Consider the following 22,278-nt stretch of genomic DNA (forward strand, 5'->3'; position numbering starts at 1 on the left):
GGTTATTAGGGGTCTTAAAGGTGAGAAGCAGGATTTTGAAGTCAATACGGTATATAACAGGGAGACAATGGAGTTGCTGAAGAACAGGAGAGTAAACGTATAATATATAAACGTACTGAATTGCCCTTCTGGGATAAATAAAGTTGTCGGAATCTGAACCTAATAAACGTATCCAGGTGAACTGATTCAACCTTTGATTTTCTTACCTGGATTATTCTGGGTTCGAGACCCGTGGTAATCCAATTTTTGGGGGGGGGGTCGTCCCAGGTCCTCCTCTGTGTGGAGTTTGCATGTTCTCCCCGTGTTTGCGTGGGTTTCCCCCGGGTGCTCCGGTTTCCTCCTACAGTCTAAAGACATGTAGGTCAGGTGAATGGTGAATCGGTCATACTAAATTGCCCCTAGGTATGAATGTGTGTGTGTGTGTGTGTGTGTGTGTGTGTGTGTGTGTGTGTGTGTGTGTGTGTGTGTGTGTGTGTGTGTGTGTGTGTGTGTTGGCCCCCTTGTGATGGCCTGGCGGTCTGTGCAGGGTGTCTCCCTGCCTGCCGCCCAATGACTGCTGGGATAGGCTCCAGCATCCCCGCGACCCTGAGAGCAGGAAAAACGGTTCGGATAATGGATGGACGGATTATTAAACGTGCTTAAACTATATGTAAGCTGCACTTCCACGCCAGACCGGAGTCAGTGCTGTGGGCCTATAGAGGCCAGCCAGTCAACAATCAGCCATCTGCCGCAGTCAGCAGGCGCCATCAGAGTGGGAATAGAAAATGGAGGGTTGACCGAGAAAATTACGAGGACATATGTCATCGGTAGTTCTAGCCTGTAGGTGGGTGAAACACAATTGACTAATTAAACAGTCTTTGGTTGACGTTAAGTAGGATTGAATTATTTTTTTTGCATCGCCTTATTCGTAGAGAAATTAGATGCAGTTGTCGAGGTGTCCGCGATGCGGCTAACATGAACTAGCTTCGAGCTAGCTTAACCTTGTTTACAGCGGCGTGACGTTGCTGGACATCCATCTATAATATTAGAGCTTGGCACATCATATTGATGTGTCAGGGCTACCATTACCATTCAGGTGTCGATGGTGTGTTGTGCAGTCAAGTCGCCTCTCTACCGTTTGTTTGCCCAACCATTTTTACTTTAAAATTGTATTCCGTTCGTCTTAGTAGCCAGGGTGCAATAGGATGGCCCATGGCTTTGCCAGACTCGCACGTTTCGCAGCCGTAAGTACTTCATTGTTGGACTGAAACTGATACATGTGAAATGCCTACAAACGTTGAAAGGCGTATTTGACGCCACTGGTACACAAAATGTCTGCTCTTGGTTGAAAGACCCCCCCCCCCCCCACCGAAAGCGATTTATTCGATGATGTGTGTTTAGTAGTTGTCTAGTCAGAGGAAACAGTGTTGCGCGGCGTCCGCTTCGCGGCCATTATTTGCCACATTGGTATACGGGAGCTCACATTACCATAGTCGTTGCTCATCTTTAAAATGAATGTCTTAACTATTCGTACGACATACTAATCTCAACCCAATTTCAAGTAGCAGCATTTATTGAGATCCAGTTATTGTGATTTCGGTTAACTTTTCACAGTTGTATTTTGGAAGTTGACCATGCACAGTGGAGCCGCCTTGAAGCACTCTCGAACGATTCAACGACTCTGCAACTACTGTTATTGTGTGCTGTAACGGTCTCTCGATTTCGTGAATTTAAGCAACCGCTTCATTTGGATATTAAAAGTGCCACTACTACGCTTACACCGCACAACTATCCTACTTGGATTCCTCGTTAGAAAATCATTCCAAGTGTCTCCATTATTTAGCTTCTTGCAACGGGCCCCTCCCGCAATGCACTAGCATTAGATACCCTCTTCATTCACGTGGCATGGTGTCGTGACGGCTGCACGCCTTCGGAGAAGAGGTCTCAAAAACTGTCGTTTTCATGCAGTCCGTCGCTTTCTCCGTTTCGATGGGTTCGTACGTGTCTTTGATGCTGCAGTTTGTGAGATGCATGCACACGCTCAGTGAAACGTCGTGTGAATGGGTTGATTGTGTTGCTACGTGCAAAAACGAAGCTTTAACATGGCTCAAGCAGCCAAATCGCAGCCTTGCATTTTGCTACAGCTAGGACCGGGCCAGGCTTAGAATTGACGGATTGGCAATACGTTGCCGATTTCCTCATCTAGTACCTTTCGTACGCGCAAAAAGGTAAAACATTGACTGCTTCTTTATAGTGTTTGGATTTAGCCGTTTAGCAAACAGCCGATGGTTTTGAATACGCGGTGGTGCAGCTTCTCTTGTAACCGATATAGAATGAAGTCTGGTCAAATAACCAAATGCATTTTTTCCATTAAAAATACAATTAATTGTGTACCAGTTATATTACTTAAGTGATATAGGAATATGGGTCGTGTCAGACCTCATAAAGGCACCTTTTGCGCCTTAAACGATAAACGCATTGAATTGACGTAAATTCTCTAAAAATACCGTATTCGTAGTGGTTTTTAAGGGAAGAAACGACATATTGGCGACTGTTGTTTCGGTCGTTATGCTGCCCCTGCAAGAGAGCTTTACTTGACCACAACTCCAGCTTGTCTTTTTTTTTTTTAATAGTACCTGTAGGTTATATGCACTAATGTCGGCAATGCCTGGGCAGGACAACAGTATCCCCTTCTGTTATTGGCGTAACATTTACACCAGATGAATACAGCTTGATAGGGCACATTAATGTTGCGTTGACCCAATACGACGAGTGTATTTGGAATATAAGATTTCAGAGTTTATACGATTTGAAAGCTACGTGACAAGTGACGCGTTCGAAAACACAAATGTTGCCCTGTAGTCTTGGGAAATAGCTGTTGGTTCAATTGATGTCAAGGACTCTGGAAAATGTGTAAAAAAAAAAAGAAGTATTTTACACAACGCAAGCGTACGAACAACAATACTGTCGCCTATTCAAAGTTATCACTTTACCACATCACATATGTTATAGTTTCAGGGAATGTAATAGTTTAGTGATTCAAGTTTGATTTTATTAGAACTGCAAACTTAAGTATACGTGTTTTTTTCCCCTCCATGTCAAGGTTTCAGTCAATCTTAGCAAGGTTTCAGTCAATCAAAACATTTTTCATTTATATAGTAGAGAAGTCTGAATGTGGTTTATACATATATCAGAGGAATTTGGAAAAAGTTTTAATTAATATTTTAATAGAAACTTCGTTCTGTAAATTGTGTCCAGACTACAATAAGAAATTTCTTTATGCTGGCTTCATGCTTTTGCTCTAACCTTTCTTATTTTTATTTTGCAGATCCAGTAAGGGTGTGCAATGACTGATGATTGATAAGTTGAAGCCCTTATTTCATGTGAAGAAGTACTCATTCACCCGACAGGTATGAACACAGGGAAATTTGAAATGAAAGGATATCCAACATTCACAACCAGCAGCTATTCATTTAGCTAAATTTTCAATTGCAACATAGCACTTTTGAGATGCAGTTTAAGTATCAAGGCTTTTAAATACATTTTTAGCCTTAATGTTTCATTTATTTTGCCTCCCACCCACTGTCTCATTGTCTAAGGTGACTACTTTAGGAGCAAGAAATTGGAAGATGTGCTGGAATGCTGTTTAAGCACTGCTTCATCTTTATGATAAGACTTGGCAACTTCAGTATTTTAATATATAAACTGAAAAGAGTGACTTATAGCTGGTTTTTGTGCTCTTCTCTTAACTATAGACTTTCAGTTTGAAAGTAGTGCTTGACTCCATCATCTATGGAGGAGAGTGTGAGCCCTGAGCTCTCTCTAGCTCCTGAGCCAGAGCAGAGCCAGGACCCTATGGATAGCTGCTCTCAAGGTACCTTGGATGAGCTTCTTTTCCCTTGTCAGTGAAGGGCTGGGGGGTTGTAGTGATACTGGGGCACAACTGTACTGTTGCCACTGTTAGGTCCTATACATTTCAATCATTGATTTGGATCAAGGGTGAGGTCTGGTAAAGTGGGTAGTCACAATCCAAGTCAAACCATTTGTTGCCTCCCGTTTGACACATTGGGTATGGATGCATGATGGTTAGCAGTCAGTAGTTTAGAATGAGTGATCAGAGCTCTGTCACCAATCGCACTATGCACAATAGCATGCCGAAATTAGCTACCTGTAACCTTTTGTAATTCTGTCAACAGTTGCATCAGAAGAGAATAAAGAGAAGACAGAAATTCCAGAGCAAGGCGAGAATGCTGCTGAGGTGAAGCAAAGGGAACCTGAAAAATCTTCCAAGGCCACAAGTAACATAAGGAAAACCTGGGGTTTCCGTCGGACCACCATTGCTAAGAGAGAGATGCCAGGGGAAGCAGTAAGTGAGTGCCCTGAAAACCCCTGCCCTGTGCGCCGTAGTGGCAGGCAGCCAAAACGTACTGACAAACTGGAGGAGTTCCTCTCCACTACCAAAAGGGGGGCAAGAAGGAGTGCCCCTCCCTGCCTGGAGAGCAACGATCCCCCTTCTCAAACCCCAACCGATGCAGAGACTGCCTCAGAGGCCAGCTTTGATGGTAACGCAGACACAAAGACCATTGATGACAAGGCTGAATCCCCAGAGAGGAGGACAAGGAGCAGTGCGAGGAAGCAGGTTGTGGTGAAAGCTCGGGGCGGCAGACAGATTCGAGGAGGAGGCGGGGGGACTGTCAAAGATGACGGAAGCTCTGAGAATGAAGAGGTTGGCATTGGAGAGGCTGCAAAGAAGTCTAATTCACAAGACAAAGAAGAAAAGAAACAAGATGAAAAGGTAGAGGCCAGTCCCAAAGAGTTAGTTAGCCAAGACGTTTCAAATTCTCAGCCAGAGCAGGACTCTGATATGATGGAGGTACTGGAGGAGAAAACAGAGCAAGAAGATGAAAACAATGAAGGGGAAGTGAATCAAGAGCTGGAAGAAGATGAGGAGGAGAATGACGACAAGCCGCTAGCAACTCTTTCAAAGCGCACACCAGTACGAACTTATACTAATAAAAAAAAGGCTGCTACTAAGACCACTGCCACTGGCAGTAAAACTCAAACTCCTGTTATTAAAGGCTGCAGTCCTGTCAAAAGGGAAACCAAGCCTAAAGCACTACAGCCTGCTCCAAAGACCCGTAAGTCACAGACAGATGAGGAGAATGAAGACGAGGATGACTCTCTGACATCCACATCCTCATCATCCAGTGATTCAGAAAATGGAGGTTATGACCCCAATGCGCTGTATTGCATCTGTCGCCAGAAACACAACAAGAGGTAAGTTATCTTTGTTTCTCACCTTAACATTCTGATCCAAACTAACCTCTATTACAAAGTATAGATGATTGGCCAGTCCAGCCTGCTAGCGTGTTTGTTCAAGTGAACCTTGTTAAATTGCACAGAACAACTGCCACTGTGTAATTTTTACTTTTCCCCATGTAATTTTGAATCCATGAAGGCAATGGTCACAGGCAAGCTTTTGGTTCTCCCTGACATCTTTGGTAAGGTATAACAAGTGCGCTACACTCTGTACAGGTTTATGATCTGCTGTGACCGCTGTGAGGAGTGGTTCCATGGTGACTGTGTAGGCATCACAGAGGCCCGCGGGCGCTTGATGGAAAGAAATGGAGAGGACTACATCTGCCCCAACTGCACTGCCAAGAAAAATCAGGTTGTCAAGCCTGCCACAGCTTTCTTTGCTGCAGGCAACGAGACTGGTAAGCCCAAAGCTGATGGTGCTCAACCTGTTCCTGCCACTGATTCTCCTCCTGTCCAGGGAGCTGAGGTCAAAAAAGCAGACCCTACCCTCTGTCAGTTTGTGGCAGTCACCCAGCCCTCTGCCTCCATTGGCAATGATGAGAAGGGAGGAGATGACCCAGGCATCAAAGGGAGGATAGAGAAAGCCACCAATCCAACTGGGAAGAAGAAGATAAAGATCTTCCAGCCGGTACGTCCTAGTGATCAACCACAAGTAGAGAAATTTAACCCACCCAGTAGTTTTAATGTGGCATTCAGTTGAATGCCACATTAAAATGGCATACACAAGTATGAACTGCAGTTCATACTTGTGTATTTAGATATTTAAGGAACATTTTTGACTTACACATTGTTATGTTTACCTTACTTGTGCACTGACTTACTAGCAGGCAGTACAGCAGATGGCTGAACAGAAAGTGGGATTGAAGTCTCTAGCATCGGTGGATAAGAGGACAGCACTGAAAGCGGATTCGGTACCAAACACAGAGCTGAAAGTAGCATCAAATGTGGAGTTGAAGACAGTGGAGGAGCAGAAGCAAGTTCCAAAAGTGGAGGGGAAAGTTGTGCAGGAGGTGGAAGAACTTTCCCTTCCCAAATGTATCGGGCCTGGTTGTGAGAAAAATGCCCAGCCAGACTCTGTCTACTGTGGCAACGACTGCATCCTGAAGCACGCTGCCGCAGCCATGAAATCAATCACTGACGTCAAAGACCCCAAGCAGAAGGACAAAGAGAGGGCCAAATCCCAGAAGAAACCTGGCACCAAGTCTACACCCAAGGTAATGCAGGGCAGTTTTTACTCATTGCCTTTAACCTGTAGTAATCATAAAATGTCATGTCCCTTGCATCATAAGGAATGTTGCACATTATTGTAAACTTGGGAAGGATTCTGAAGCTTTAAAGAAAAGCTACTACAGACTTGTGTGTGCATAAAAAAAACCTGTCTGATATAAATGTTTGAACCGTAATCTGGTTTCTTTACCTTGCTGGGAAATAATTTTTTTTCTAAATGTTTGAGATTTGTTCTTTGACTGCTGCATTTTTCATTATGCAGCAATCCCATGAGAACGCTCTGGTCTGGTATCTGGAAGACCTGTTTCTGCCCAATTCTACAGGATGACCTTAATTGAAACTTAATTCAAATAGACGTTTTCTAGGTAGTGCAGTAGTTTGTATTTTGTCATCGTTTTGTGTGTAAGTAAATATGCACGCAGTTTAAAACACCACGTTATAAATTGGATGTAACCCTTTTATAAGGAGTGCATTACAACTACAATTTTGCAACATACCTTCCATCAGTTGATGGCTGACATGATATTAAAAGTGCTATCAGTTAAATTTGGACTTTATCATAGTGAAAAATAATCATGTGTCATCAGGGAGTTGGAAAAAGTTGTGTATCTACACCAATTGTAAAATGATAGCTGTGCCAGTTGCAGAGATTTCTGGTTTTCAGAACCTGCACTGTGGTCTGGAATCTTTATTTTGGTAAACAAACCACCAGAGGGCTCCCCACCCTTTAGGAATCCAATGTTCTACCACACAACTACAGGTTCTTAACACATTCATCTTGCTGCTTATTTCACTTTTCCAGTATGGTGAAGTCAGCTTTGCAACACAACCCTACAGAATCCAAAAGGCCTTGTCATCTGCCGAAAACATATGATACATGCTGCACCAAAAGTAGAATAAATATGGTTTGTGCTTTTGATACGGGCCAAAACTTGGTGACTATAAAGGTATATAAAAGCTGATGCCATGCTGCTGTACGTATTGTTTGTACAGTGTTTTTAGCATAATCAGCCATTAAAATGTGTGCGGTGTTAAACAACATAATTACCATTTACCTTGACATTTATGTGGGATTGCTGTGTTAGGTGGCTTGTGAAATTGTAAGGCGTCATTAGCATCACTTACGTCACTTGCTGGCCACTGTTAATAAAGGAATGGATGCTGATGTGATTCCTACTGGTTGCAAATGGTCACTGATGGTGGTAACTTGAGGCAAAAAAAATACCGACTATACCTTTAATTCAAATATTACTTAGGGGATTGCTTTTGTAAATTTAGTAATTTTATATCAACATTCAAGTTTTTAAAAGTTGGCCCCATATAACATTCAGTGATGTCATTCATGCCATAAGCAATTCAAACTGTCATAAAATGGCTGAGAGACTTAACTTGGTGGGAGAGTAAAGTATAGATTTCTATGTAATGTACAGAATTGGTCAAATGTAGCAAGGGGGCATCAGTCATTCATCAAAACCTGTGGGTGTCAGGAAGGCAGCAATGGTTTTATGGTCAAAGAAAAATGGCTGCTTAAGAGCTGCAGGCCCTCCTGTATGCTGCCATTGAACTGACGCTGCATATGTATGTGTTTGTGTGCATTCATCCAGAGGAGTACTGCAATTGGGAAGATGACGAATAAGAAGTCTACGGAGGACGAGGAGTTGGACAGTGAGGAAGATCACGATCCTGAGCCAGATTATGACAATGACGAAGATGACGAGCATGCCGAGGAACACCCACCACCACCTGCTGCTGCATCATGGTCCTGCGACCATAATTACAATGCCGTAACGCCAGAAAAGACTACACCCATATCACCATCAGTGTTAAACAAAAAGTGTATGTATCTCTTTGAAGGTCTTGATAAATCACTCCTAACCATTACCTATCTCTTCACCTTAGGGGGTTGTGAAGCAAGCATGGTAAATTTATTGTCTGTATTGGGCTGTTGTTGTGAGACCACATAGTATTTTTCTATTATGAATATGGTTCTTGTCATGTGGCTCTTGGGAGGAGCAAAAATGTTGTAAAAGATGAACCCATCCTGACATCAGATTTTAATGATTTACAAAATGTTGTGCTTTTGATCATGTAAGAGTCAATTTATACTCAGTGAAATTACATGCACAGTGGTGAAAAGGGTAAGTATTGGCTCCAGCTCTGGGTAAGTATATGGAAATCGGGAACGGATTTGTTTAAATGGTTGAGATTTAAATGTAGGCCCTCAGGTGAAGACTGTGGGAATCGACACATGGCACTGATAGACATGACAGCTGCCTTTGCAAGTTAGTCACTGGCTTTATTATCATCACCCACCATTAAATGTGTAGATATAGTGAATTTAAGGATGCCCCAGTGCGTGAGTACGCAGGTTAGATTGTGTTTTATCTGCCAGTGCAAGTCTCTTCACATCCTGATGGCTTCAGATGTGCTTTCGTTCTCTAAAAAGGTCCTGTCCTCCTCTCCAGCAGGTAGGTCTCAGTGACTTTTCTTTCTCCTCCCTCCTGGTTTTACAGGACCTTTATAAAGCTGCCGCAGCTCACATTGTGCTAATGGCACAAGGCATAAGCTGCTCAGCACAACCCTGTGTTTTAACCCTTATTTTTGTGGGTAACACGCTTTTTTCCTATATATATTGAATGTGATGCATCCCAACACATGAAAATTTGGTATTAAAATAAAAGGTGATATGACAGATTTTTGGATGCCTCGACTGATTATGTGAGCAGAGTCTGCTTACTGTAGGATACCCCGACCAATTCAGATCAGACAAGCATGTGCCACTGATCCACACACACACGCACACGCACACACCAAGAAACTGGGATACCCAGAAGATGGCGAACCGTCCGAACGCAAAAGAAATTCTCTGCCACTGACCAGACCACCTGGAGACACTGCAGAGAAGTTTGGAAAGACTGCAGCAGAAGATGGAACTTGAAGATGAAGGACAAAGCAGAAATTTAGAAGAGACCTCCCAAGCTCAAAGTTGTCTAACGCACATTTTAAATTTAAGCATTGCTTGATATATGCTGAGGAGAATTAATGTTTCCATGAAATTGGGAATTTTTCAGCGCCTCTTTTTCAGTCCCTTTTCCTCACTTGTGTATAAGGGTTTGCTGATCTTTTATAATCATTGCTCAACACTGCTCTGTGTGGAAGCACATAAGGTGCATTCTGTCAATTCATGACATGTCCACAAGACACTGTCGGCAGTTGGTGAATGAATACATAGTTCATTGATTTTCTCTTCCACATGTCTGTGTCACACAAACCCACACAGAGGCTGCATTTTTTAAATGATGTAACCATCTTTGCAATGACAAGATAATGCATGTTTGCTGGTTTGGGTGCTTATTACAGTGTTGGGTTGCTCCAACAGATTTTCATTTTTTTACCCCCCCCCAGTTTAGAGATGGGATTTTTCTGCTATTGACAAGCTTTTATTCAAGAGAGGCTTTGATGTTTCAATAAATGCTCATAAATTGATTCATAATTATAAGCATTGACCTCTAGATTATAAGTTGACAAACATTGACACAGCCTGGTCGGAGAATAATGGTAGTATTTGAAATCTGTACATTTACCTTAATGGTTAAGTTCTTGTGTAATTACCTTCAGTATGCATAATGACTGCTGAAAAATGCATCTTGTGTCTCCTTGTAGGTTAGAGTTTGTGCTTTTGTAGTTGGACTTGTTCTTAAGTTTTGACTAGGAAAACAATTTGACCATGGGTGATTTGTAAGAAATGTTAATCTTAAGGTCAACATAGGTTTTGTAATTAGTCGTGGTAAGTTAATTTATCAATAAGTAAAAGAAAAGCAAGTTTTTGCCTGTGCAATTGTGCATGTCATCAGCCTGGATTGGCGTTGAGTGTCAAGGCCCTCAACAGGTTTTTAGACAGGTTCTGTAAACTTCAAGCACTAAGGCACCTTAGAATACATTGGTTGTTATTACTGGTCAAGTGAGCTCAGGTGATCTGGTGTGTTGACCAAGGATGGAAATGATTGTGGGTTGTACAGCAATGGAGCCCTGTAGTATTTAGAGTGTGGTTAGGGTTCACATGAGAAACTTGTCACAGCTCCTTTCTCCCTGCTGTACAGACCTATGTGTGATGGTGTCATGTGAGAAATGCTTTATACCTCCATTTGGACACTGCAAAGATGATTGCCGCTATTTGAACTGATGGTGGAAAATATGAAGAGCTTGTCAACGACAGCTTTACAAAAGGCGCAATGTATCTACCATCCACTTCCACAAATAAAGGGACTATGCACCTGCCCAGTTGTCAACCTTTTTTTTTCTCTCTTTTTTTTTTTTTAATGTTAGATTCACTCAGATGGAGTGCGAGTGCACGCTTACTTTTCTGGGTGCTGATGAAGTTATTGATTCTTTGATATTTTGAAGTCTGCCTCAATTATTGTAACCTACTGTTTTGTTTCCATCCATTTATTTTACAGGCAATTCTCATAAATCCAAACATAAGTGCCCCTCATGAAGGAATTAACAGTGAATATTCTTTCCATTCATTGCATTTTGCCCCTGAATTGTATGTTCATAGCACAGTGCCATGTTGTTATTCCTATGCTATTGTACTATTTTTTTTCTGACGTCCTGGTGAATTGTAAATGATTGTGTGAAGTTTATATTTTAAATTTCTACTGTCTATGGTTTTCAGTGCCTCCCAAAGAGGAGAAGCAGAGTGAGAAGGAGCCTAAGGATAAGGATCAAGTCCCTATTGAGAAGTCCTCACCCAATTCTAAAAAGCCAGGCAAAGGAATGAAGAAGCTGCCAAGTACCAAAGGATTGCATGTTAGCCCAAAGGGCAAGAAGTCTTCTCAAGCCACCGTTTCAAAGTCATCCAAGAAACCAGCACTGCCTCCCAGTAAAATGCCACCCAAGTCCAGTAAACCAGGTCCCTCACCTAACTCCATCCCATCTCCCTTCCCAGCTGGTCCTGTCCACATCACAGGAGCACTGAGGGTGACCAAATCCAATTTCACTATTCCTAAGAAGCAGCCCCAGCAAAAGGACACTCAATCCAACAATCAGTCCTCCTCATCCTTCAGAATCCCATCTTCTCCAGTTTCCTCATCCCCCTCCAACCAGTCGTCCTCCTCTAGACCTCCCCAACCAGCAGCTTCTGCTCCCCCCATGTCTCCTACGCTTCCACCTAACAACCAGATGAGACAGAACATCCGTCGCTCGCTCACTGACATCCTCTACAAGAGGTGAGTCTCCCGCACAGACCACACTTAGAATTATGAGCTTGGAATTGCTGTCTCAAATGCCCATATGTAAATTCTTAGATCCTCCCACCACTTTGAGACTCTGCCCCTGCTTTTTTAATTTTTTTTAATGGAAATACTTTTGAGTAAGAAGTTCTGTTTTTTTTTTTGTTTTTTTTTCCTCCCCCCTCTCTTTGACCGACAGGGTGAGTGACAGTGACGATCTAAACATGACTGAGAGTGAGGTGGGAAGGCTGGCAGTTGCCATTGAGAAGGAGATGTTCAACCTGTGCCTTAACACTGACAGCAAGTACAAGAACAAGTACAGGTCCCTCATGTTCAACCTGAAAGATCCTAAAAACAAAGTGAGTCACTGTAAAGGTGATAATTTTGCTTGATGTGTTTTTGCAATAACTTGAAGCAAAGTTACAAAACCGTGGCAAAGTTGGTGTGGGTTTTTTTTTTTTTTTTTTTTTTTTTTTTTAGCAGTATAAGCCTTTTTTATGGTTAGCTTTGTTTAGATGAGTATTGCTTTTGGAAAACCATACTTTATGTTACTCTATGACATCTTGTAACTTAGTGGTATGTCGGTGTCAGGGCTTGTTTTACAGGGTAGTTGGGGCTGAGATTAGTCCTTTCAGACTGGTGAGACTAAGTGCTGAAGAGTTACTCTCCAAAGAGATGTCGGAGTGGAGGAAACCTGACCCCTCTGAGGTAAATGTTCCTCCTCCTCAAATTAATGATCTTATGAATGTTTTAATGATATTGTGTATGTATGTAATGCTAAATGAAGTTTTGAATAGGTAGCAAAGTGATCAAGAAGTTTGTGTGAAAGCTTTGTTTTAAATGTGAAACGTGAGCACAGGATGTAAAAAGCGTAATACACAACAAACCAATATACAAAAAAAAGATAAAACATGTGAAACACATTAAAGGTGTTATTTGAGATTTAGAACTTTAATATAGCAGCAAACAACTATTTGCTATGTAAAGTGATAGTAATGGCATGCTGAGCAGAGAATGAAGTCACATTACCTCTGTGTGTGTTGTAATCGGTGTCTCTGGTCTTTGTTTTGGAAGCCGGTCCGGCCGCGCATGCATGTTGGCGGCATATGAGGTAGCTAGCGTTAGGGTAGCTAGCAAGCTAATAATTATGTAACATGGATTTAGGTCACACAACAGATCAAAGAAATAGCTCCTTACCAAGCTGAATACGTTGTTAATGTTAATAAAATAACTACTGTAAAAATCAATATTCCAGCCAACAAAATAATAGCCAAGAACGGAAGGGAGGGGGGAGATTTTTTTGTTTTATTTTGGTCTGAGATGCTGGTGCTGTATATCATATAAAGCACCTTTAAGTCATATTTCATGAAGAGTGTAAAATAAAAAATGGGACCAAAGAGTTGTCTATTAAATTAGGTTAAAGTAACTGATCCCTAAGATGAATTTGGTTGCAACAGCTTTTACACTTGTTTTCACCATTAGGGCCAGACTTCGAGTGCCAGAGCCCATCCTGGGCAGTCTAAGTCAGGCCACAGACGTGAGTCTGGCCCCCAGAACATGGATGTGGAGGAAGCTCCACCAACATCTGATGCAGACGTATGTATCTCTGCCCCCTCTCCATCTGCTCGCATGGGTTCTACTGCAGTAAGTGGTGGCACACTCTTCTTTCCTTGGCAATCATATTTCCTTTTCACATTTGCATGAGTTTCTTGGTGCTCAACATTTAAAATCACTGCAAATCACTGAAAACTGCAGACTATTATTTTTGCTTATTTTTCCAAATTATTTCTCTTTTCTGAATCTTACAACTATCTTCAAAATAAAACAATACTACCCCCTCTTATCTACCCTGAAAATATACCACTATTGATTTCAATATCTCTGGCGTTTTAAACTTGATGTATTTAATTGACTGTCTATTTTAAGTTTCCTAATGAATCAGTTGGGGTTCATGAACCTCTTTTATCCACAGGACCAAGATGAGTCTATTTCCACTTCTTCAGTCTCAGCACAAGGCTCGGTTGTAGAAGGGCACAGTAGCGGCAACATGCCAGACATTTTCAGCACCATGCTCAAAGACACTACTGCAGAACACAGAACTCACCTCTTTGACCTCAACTGCAAAATCTGTACAGGTAAATATAAGGCTGTTAAGTGTGAGGGCCATGTGATGTATAACCAAATGATTTGTTATTCCAACAATAACTTCCAAAATGTCCCGTTTATAACCTCTCCCTCCAGGTCAGAAGTCAGAAGATGATCCAGCAGCCAAGAAAGCCAAGCTGATCAAGAAGCCAGAGACTAAGTCTACTAGACACGAGCATTCCTCCAGGCCTGTGTCAGGAGATATCCCACCTGCCCACCAGCCACAGGTTCAATCAGCTTACCAGCACCAACCGTCCCAGGTCTATCAGCATACAGACCCCCATATCTACCAACACCAGATCCCTTCAGCCTACCAGTCCAGCATAGAGACTCCTGTCCCAGAACCACAGCCCCAAACTCAGCTCTACCAAGAGGACCATAGCAGTTTGGCACCCCCACCCCAGATCCCTGTATCTGTCACCATGCCCACTGTCTCCTCTGTCAGCATTACCCGCAGAGATCCACGTATGGCCAGGCATGGCTCTGGTGTGACCGTCACCCACACTGTCCCAGAAACACCCACTGTGATGCCAATCTCTGCAGAGTCAACCTTAGCTTCAGTTGCTGGTTCAGTGGAGGTTGGACCCAAGGGGCCACTACCAATGCCACCAGCCCCTCCACCTTCAATGACTGTGTCCAAATCAGCAAAAACTAGGTGCCTCATATTTTTCAAATGTCATTAATTTGAATTCTGATATACTTTGTTTTGTAGGTCTAATGAGTGTTAAATTTTGGAATGCTTAGATGATATGCTAAAAACTGAAATAATTATGTTTTTACAGTATATCAGAACCTCCCCCTGAGGGAGAGACAGCCATCTTCCTCCATGGTCAGGAAAAGATTTGGAAAGGAATTATTAACATGCAGTCCGTAGCCAAGTTTGTCACTAAGGCTTACCTGGTTTCAGGATCCTTTGAACATCTAAAGGAGGTTGGTAATTTTGGTTAAAAAACAAACAAACAAACAAACAAACAAACAAACTAGTATTTGTTTCATATTTGTTTATAGGGGTAAACCTAAATAACTTATTGGGATGTGTAATGCTTATAGTATGGGCTATAGCTTAACCAAGGCATTGTTGTTGACCCTGGACAGGATTTGCCAGACACCATCCATGTAGGAGGACGAATATCTCCAAACACAGTGTGGGATTATGTTGGAAAGCTGAAGACCTCATTGTCTAAGGTTTGTTTGACAAAGTTTAGTTTGAAAGGATTTTAAAGTGCTTCAATATCTTTGACATTTTTAAAAACCCGAGGATCAGCCCTTTTCTTTATGTCCTTCCCACTTGCTCTCTGCCTGTGTCCACAGGAGCTGTGTCTGATTCGTTTCCACCCGGCCACAGAGGAAGAGGAGGTGGCATATGTCTCTCTCTTCTCTTACTTCAGCAGTAGGAAGCGCTTTGGAGTAGTGGCTAACAACAACCGCCGCATCAAAGACCTCTATCTCATCCCGCTGAGTGCCAAGGACCCATTGCCCTCCAAACTCTTACCCTTTGATGGGCCAGGTAAGCATTTACCAGGTTGTACAAATATGCATCTGGCTTTTAAACACCTCTCCTAGCTGTCTGGTTGTAGAAACCTTTGTTTCCCTGTAAAGAATAACTGTCATTCATCTCTGTCCATTTGGTGAGTATGTCTAGGGTTGTCTTGTCTTTTGACTGCGGCTGAAATGGGAGCTTGTTTGATTCATGGTTTGTCCTGCGGGGGGTGCTCACATGCTCCTCCTGGTGTTAATTCTGCAATGGAATGCCCTTATGTTTAAACGACACCTTTGTATCTGCTGTGTATCTTACTTTGTATTGCATATTTTTACTGTTTCTAATAAAGGAAATTGTGCATCGCAGGTTGGTGCCATTTTAGAGTTCAGTCTCAGCCTGTTATTTCTTAAGGCTTGATTCTTAATCAAATGCAAATGCTTGTATGAATTAATTGCTGGAGGCAAAACTGCCAGCCACTTTATATGTTCATGCTTTTTTGTTTGGTACCTTTCAACTACCAGAAACAAAACTGAATTATCTGACTAAAGAATCAGCAGCTGATATAAATATACTTCAGTCATTTTACACCACATTTCATGCTAAATACCAGGGCAGCTATGGTAAGTTTCCAGAGGAGTTCATCTTCAGGAGTCTCAACAACGATGGATCCACTCTTGTATGTCCCGGTCAAGATAATGTATTTTGGATACTGAATATAATTTAATTAAGAGTGGCTTGAAACCAAATTATGATTAACAGGAATGTACGCAAATTAATAAGAGCAGTTTTATTGAGATTGAAGTGCATGCGGTTGTGAGCAGTCCTATGTAGTCACAATAAAACAGTTCAGAAAACACTGATACTTAGATTCACAATGAAAGTGCAAGACTGGTTTATTTTAGATGGTTATCATGGTTGTGACATTCTTTTGAAATTGTGGCTTCATGAATCAGACAAGTGATAGACATTTACAGAAGGATTTTATGAATTATGTCTACCACTAGATCTGTTTGACAAACGTTTATGGAGGCCTGGTGTAAATCTTGTTCAGTATCTTGTATCACCTTTTATTTTGAAAATTGTTCTACTTTGTATGAACACACTGAAAGAATGCATTACTTCAACAGACAAAGAAAAGTTCTACATGTTTTGCAGCAAGCATAAACCATTTTATTTGTATCATTTATGGTATAGAAAAACATTTTGATAGTGTGGAAAACTGCAATGTGTTGGTGGTTGAAAGTATTTGTTAGGGAAATTTTAAAAGTGCTCATTTCACCCTGGGATTGTTGAAAAGAATCTTGAAATCATAATTGAAATGTATGTTTTCACAAAGCCCTCTGCCCAACATTCAGTGTTTTTATTTTTGTTTTCTTCCTTCCTGCCTGTCTTATAGGACTTGAACCTGCACGTCCCAACCTTCTCTTAGGGCTGCTTATCTGCCAGAAGGACAGAAAAAGGGCTGGTGCTCCATTGGAAGGTGAGGAGAAAAGGCTCAAGAGCCAAGCCAAAGACACAGATGACACCAGCCTTCCAAAGCCATCAGCCCCTGTTAAAGCAGAGAAAGGTGTTCGACAAAGCCAGGAAATCCCCTTCAGTACAACCCCTCCAGGGTCACCCCCGCCCATCAGCTCCTCAGAGATCCCAAGCAGCAGTGTGACTGCTTCCTCTGTCCTCTCCTTCTTGTCTTCTGTCAAAGCACCCCCCGTGTCCGTCCCCACAGGTAAAGACTCCCCATCTGTTGTTCCTTCAGCAGCCACTGCCTCTCCTCTTCAGACCATCCTCAACACTCTTTTTAGGAAGAAAAAGAATGACTCTGAGGCTTCCAACTCTCCCTCTGATCAGACTGGTGAAGCCTCAATCCCACCAGCTACAATCCTGGATCCCATTGTCCAGCAGTATGGACAGATTTCTGAAGAGAAAGCAGAAGATGAGGATGAGGATGATCGACCATATGACCCAGAGGAAGAGTATGACCCCAACAGGGGCTACAATGTACCAAAAAAACCCGTTGATGTAGTCAAAGATCCTGAGGTCTCCAAGCAGGTGGAAGGGAAAGTCGGTGAGGTGGATGACGTAGCGTATGACCCAGAAGATGACTCCATTTTTGAGGAGGTCAAACCTGTACCCCCAGGTCAAGCCAAGAGTGTATCTGAATGTATGACTATTCTACAAACAGAACAGAGAGGACATGAACGGGAGGAAACCGTTCACCTGCAAATTTCATCCACAGAGACAGCCACCCCACTTTCCCTCACAGACACACTATTAACACAACCTTCCAAGTCCCTTCTGGCCAACAGTCAGCTACTGCAACTTGGTAAAAAGGTTGAAGAGCTGGTCAAATCTTCATCAGTTGCGCCTCTGATCAACCAGAGAAGAGATCCCCGGCAGAGCAGGGACCCCCATCAGGCTGCAGCAAGCAGGAAACAGACCAGTGGGTCTGAGGAGAACCTGGAGACTCCTGCTCCATTAGCAGAGACCAGTCCTCCTTTAGAGCTTGAGGTTCAAGAACCAGAGTTGCCCAAAGTTGATGAAGTCGAGAACACAGAATCCTCACAACTTGAGACACCACTGTCTCAAGAAGAAGAGAAAAGTGAGATGCTTCCTTTCATGGATTCAGACGAGGCAGAGGTGTCAATTCCCCTATTAGGGGAGCAGATGGAACCTGATATGGAGGTCAACTATGTGAAGGAGCCATATGTGAAACCCGACGAAGCTGAACCAGCTAGGGCCAAAACTGAGATGGACAAGTACAGTATTTGGCCGAATGCCGCCACCATTTTAAAAGCTGGTGAGGACTCTAAGTATGACCAGAGCAGTCAAGATTCAACCTCTGACTATTTTAACCAGAGCAGTCAAGATTCACCCACTGACTACTTTAACAACTCTGCAGAGACTGCCACTGAAACATCCACAATCCCAGTGCTTACACAGAGCACAACAATGGGTGACACTCATTCTCCCCACATGTCACATAGGTCGACATCAGGCTTCCAAAATGATTTTAGACCTCAAGCTGACATTCTACCACACTCCAGCTTTCCCCCACCTCAGATAGCACCTCCTCCAATGCATATACAACCTCCAATGAATAGGCCACCACCTATGCCTATGCCTCCACCCTTGCAAGGTCTCCCTCCGATGTCAGGCCCCCCACCTATGCAGGGACCCCCTCCAGCAGTGCAGGTTCCCCATACTATACATGGCCCTCTCCCCATCCAAGCCGACAACAACCAGCAGTATGGCCCACCTCCAAGTACTTACCCCCCCTATCACAACCAGTGGGGAGGCTCCCAGCAGCAGCCACCTCCTGGACCTCCTCCCCAGAATATGATGCCACCCAGAGGACCACCTCCACCTTTCCCACCAGTGGGGCAGCGTGGTCCCCTTCCTCAAATGTTTGATCCTTCCATGCCCCCTCAACACATTGGCCAGCAAGCCTCCCTTCCAGGCCTCCCTCCACCTCCTACCTTTGATGGACAGACCAACTTATCTCAGCAAAGATTTACTGCCCCCCCACCACCATTCAATTTCCCTGGATCCAGAGTTCCTCCTCCACCATTCACAGGGCCACCCCCTGGTCATTTCGATAACAGGCTTCCTCCTCCGTCCCATTTTCCTGGTCCCAGGGGTCCCCCACCAGCTCAGTACGGTGACCATGGGTCCCAGCCCCCAAGAGTAGATCCACCTCGAAGCTCTGAAAATCCTAACTCTTTCACACAGGGCATTGACCAACATCAGGGTCATAATCCTCCCCATATGTATAAAGACAACCAAGTGCTCCCACCAGGCCCTAGTTACAGAGGACCTTTAGCAAACCAGTATGAGGAAAGAAGAGGCCTACCCTCCAGTGGTGAGATGGGTGGACATCACTTCCATCCACCCAACCAGTATGGGGGCTCCAGAGCTCACTCTCCTCCCCCGCATCGGGGGTCTTTTGATGACCATAGAGGTCCTCTGCCACAAGAAAATAGGGTGCCTCCATCACAGCGTTTTGAAGGGGCAGATCGTTACCGGCTGGACAGGCGCTCAGATGAGATCAGACCCGTTCGTCACAGTGGCCCGTTGCTGCCAACCCCTCCAGAGGGGCCTGTACCTCCACCAAATCGAATGGGAGGCCACAGTCCAGAGTTACACAGGGATGATCACTGGCGTCGCCACTCTCCAGATGTAAGAAGGAGCAGCTCAACCCGGGAGGACTCAGAGCCCCGTGGTGGAGACCGGCTCAGTCGCTTTGATGGAGGCCACCGAGAACCTCCCACAGGCCCCCCACACCTCCCAGAGGAGAGACAGAGGGAAGCGTCTGAAGATCGACGAAGAGACAGGGAGCGAGAGGGTCCTCATTCGGGCAGGCCCACATGGGATAGGGGCCAGAGCAAGCACTGGAGCCGAGAGCGAGAGTGGGACAGAGGCAGAGAAAGGGAGCGGGACAGCGAGCGCAGCAGAGAGAGAGACCGCAGTAGAGGCCGAGACGGAGAGAGACACAGGGAAGCAGAGGGAGATAGACACAGGGATCCGGACACAGACAAGAGGAGGGACAAGGAGAGGGACCGGGACAGAGAAAGGGAGCGAGGAAGGGACAGAGATCCAGACAGGAGAGAGCATGATCGCGATAGAACGAGGAACCGTGACCGTGACAGGGAACGGGAGCGAGACAGGGAACGAGACAGGAGACGCGACAGGTCCCGGAGCAGAGACCGAGACCGTGGGAAAGACCGGACAAGGGACAGAGAACGGGAGAGGGACAGAGGCCGAGACAAAGACAAAGACCGAGATCGTCGGGAAAGGAGTAGAAGTAGAGATAAAAGAGAGGAGAAGAAAGAGAGTAAACACGATGTCTCTAAAGAGAATGAAAAAGCTGCTGAGACGGAGAATGATAAAAATGTGTCCTAGTCTCATTCATAGGCAGCGTGTCACTGTTATGAAAGACTTCTGATCCTTGAACAGTCTGATTCATCAATCTAAATGTTAGATGGACTGTATTTCAAGAACTCTACACATGGTGTGTTCTTCTACAACACAAAATGTCTGACAATATTTGTATTCACTTTGGCATTTGAAAATCTATATCATTTTAAAACATTCTAAGAAATGGAAGGCTGTTTCATTTGTTTGTGAACAAGGTGTTCAGTAACATGCTCCGGTATTCAGTTTTTTTTAAGAGAACCATATTCAAAGTAACTGATCTACACTCACCATCTGTGTTATGTAAATATGAATATATTTGTGTATATACTGATGTTTTTAATCATACTTTTCTAAGTAGAGAAAATATAAGCCATATATCCGAGATGGATAATGTCAAAGTTTAAGGAAACACTGCTTAGATCTGCGACCCTTGCGCAGTACAACTGTATTCAGCAGCTTCACGCTGGAAGTCCCAAACTACAGTACAGTTCATTGACGGTTATGATTTGAACGTCTCAAGCTTGTTGAAACTAGAACAATTAAACCTTTTTGACAACATCTTTGTCATGTACTTTTGTTGTCAATATCATAATATACGTAAATGCAGAGGTGGAAAGAGTACCCTACAGCCATACATGAGTGAAAATAAAGTCTCGGGAAAATCACTTTGATAAAAACTTTGGTGTCTCTGCCTTAGCTCTCTCTTTGCTTAAGCCCTATTTATCTGGAATAACACATTGTGTCTGCTATAATAATATCGGATCGATCAAAGAGGGTTGAATCAGTTCATCTGGATACAACGTTTATTGACATACATTTCATCACTCGTTTAAGTGACCTCTTCAGTCTGAACTGACTGCAGGTATCCCCACCCTTATAAACAATACAGTTGCATAACGACCGAATCCAACGACCAGTTTTATATGCAAATTTGGGCGTGACCATTAACTATGGTCGTTTCCTCTGTGAAGAGGAAACGACCATCCCTGAACACCGGGGGGGGGGGGGGCTAAGAGTACATTTGTCCCCATCTTATAACGCTGTGATTGCAAACATTCCCAAATCCTATGTGAATAGTACACATGGCCATTGAAACTCTGGTTAATGGTCACGCCCATATTTGCATATGAAACTGGTCGTTGGTTTCGGTCGTTATGAAACTATTGTTTATAAGGGGTGGGGATACATGCAGTCGGTTTAGACTGAAGAGGTCAGTTAGATGAGTGATGAAACGTATCTGTCAATAAACGTATCCAGATGAACTAATTCAACCTTCTTTGATTTTCTCGTCTGGCTTATTGAGCATGCATAAAGACAATATCACATCGAAATTCTCTGACGGAAAATATAGCATACCTCAGGGCTTGGTTCTTGGTTTTCTTCCTCTACTTTTCTCGATATTTCACCTCTTGGCCAAATTATATGCAATCATGGAATAAAGTTCAATTTCTATGCTGATGATACTCCGCTGTGTGCCTAATTGAAATACATGTGCTTTAACTTATGGGTTAAATATTTTTTTGAGTGTGCTAGTGCTAAAAGTCTTCAGATGGCTCAAAGTGCTGCAGCTAGAACCCTAACTACAACTAGAAAATTTGACCATATTACATCAGTTCTTGCCTCCCTTCATTAGCTTCCTATCCTTGTTAGATCAGAATACAAGATGCTTCTGCTGACTTATAAAATCCTAAATGGGCTTGCCTATCATGCCTGTCTGATCTCCTTAAACTGTACCTTCCATCTCGAGCTCTTCACTCAAAATACAGGGCTCCTGTGTGTACCCAAAGTTAAAAAGAAGTCAGTTGGTGGCAGGGCCTTTTCCTATTGGGCTCCGTTCTTGTGGAATAACCTGCCTGCTGCCATCAGACAATCAAAGTCTGTTGAGTCCTTTAAATCCAAACTTAAATCTCATCTTTTTGCCTTAACCTACAATTAGTTGCCTTTAAATTGAGTACTTCACTACCTGAACTCCATGGTGGATCAGTT

General features: G+C 43.4%; 1 protein-coding gene across 5 annotated transcripts; it reads left to right on the forward strand.

The window, feature by feature from the left end:
• Positions 1–743: 743 nt before the first annotated feature.
• dido1 (death inducer-obliterator 1) lies at positions 744–21,088 on the forward strand. Of its 5 annotated transcripts, none has more exons than XM_056274210.1 (16): positions 744–823; positions 3,308–3,389; positions 4,176–5,256; positions 5,515–5,926; positions 6,123–6,512; positions 8,130–8,361; positions 11,201–11,753; positions 11,956–12,115; positions 12,348–12,464; positions 13,239–13,400; positions 13,729–13,891; positions 13,998–14,556; positions 14,684–14,831; positions 14,997–15,086; positions 15,213–15,408; positions 16,778–21,088. In XM_056274210.1, exons 3-16 carry the CDS (start codon positions 4,331–4,333, stop codon positions 20,275–20,277), a joined length of 7,608 nt encoding a protein of 2,535 aa, XP_056130185.1. In that variant the 5' UTR covers positions 744–823; positions 3,308–3,389; positions 4,176–4,330; the 3' UTR covers positions 20,278–21,088. The 5 variants fall into 5 exon arrangements, with proteins under 5 accessions (XP_056130185.1, XP_056130186.1, XP_056130182.1 ...); XM_056274211.1 differs by having other exon boundaries at positions 760–819; XM_056274207.1 differs by lacking the exons at positions 744–823; positions 3,308–3,389 and adding an exon at positions 3,733–3,853.
• Positions 21,089–22,278: the final 1,190 nt, after the last annotated feature.

The sequence above is a fragment of the Lampris incognitus genome, chromosome 2 (assembly GCF_029633865.1).
Source record: "Lampris incognitus isolate fLamInc1 chromosome 2, fLamInc1.hap2, whole genome shotgun sequence".
Taxonomy (NCBI): Eukaryota; Metazoa; Chordata; class Actinopteri; order Lampriformes; family Lampridae; genus Lampris; species Lampris incognitus.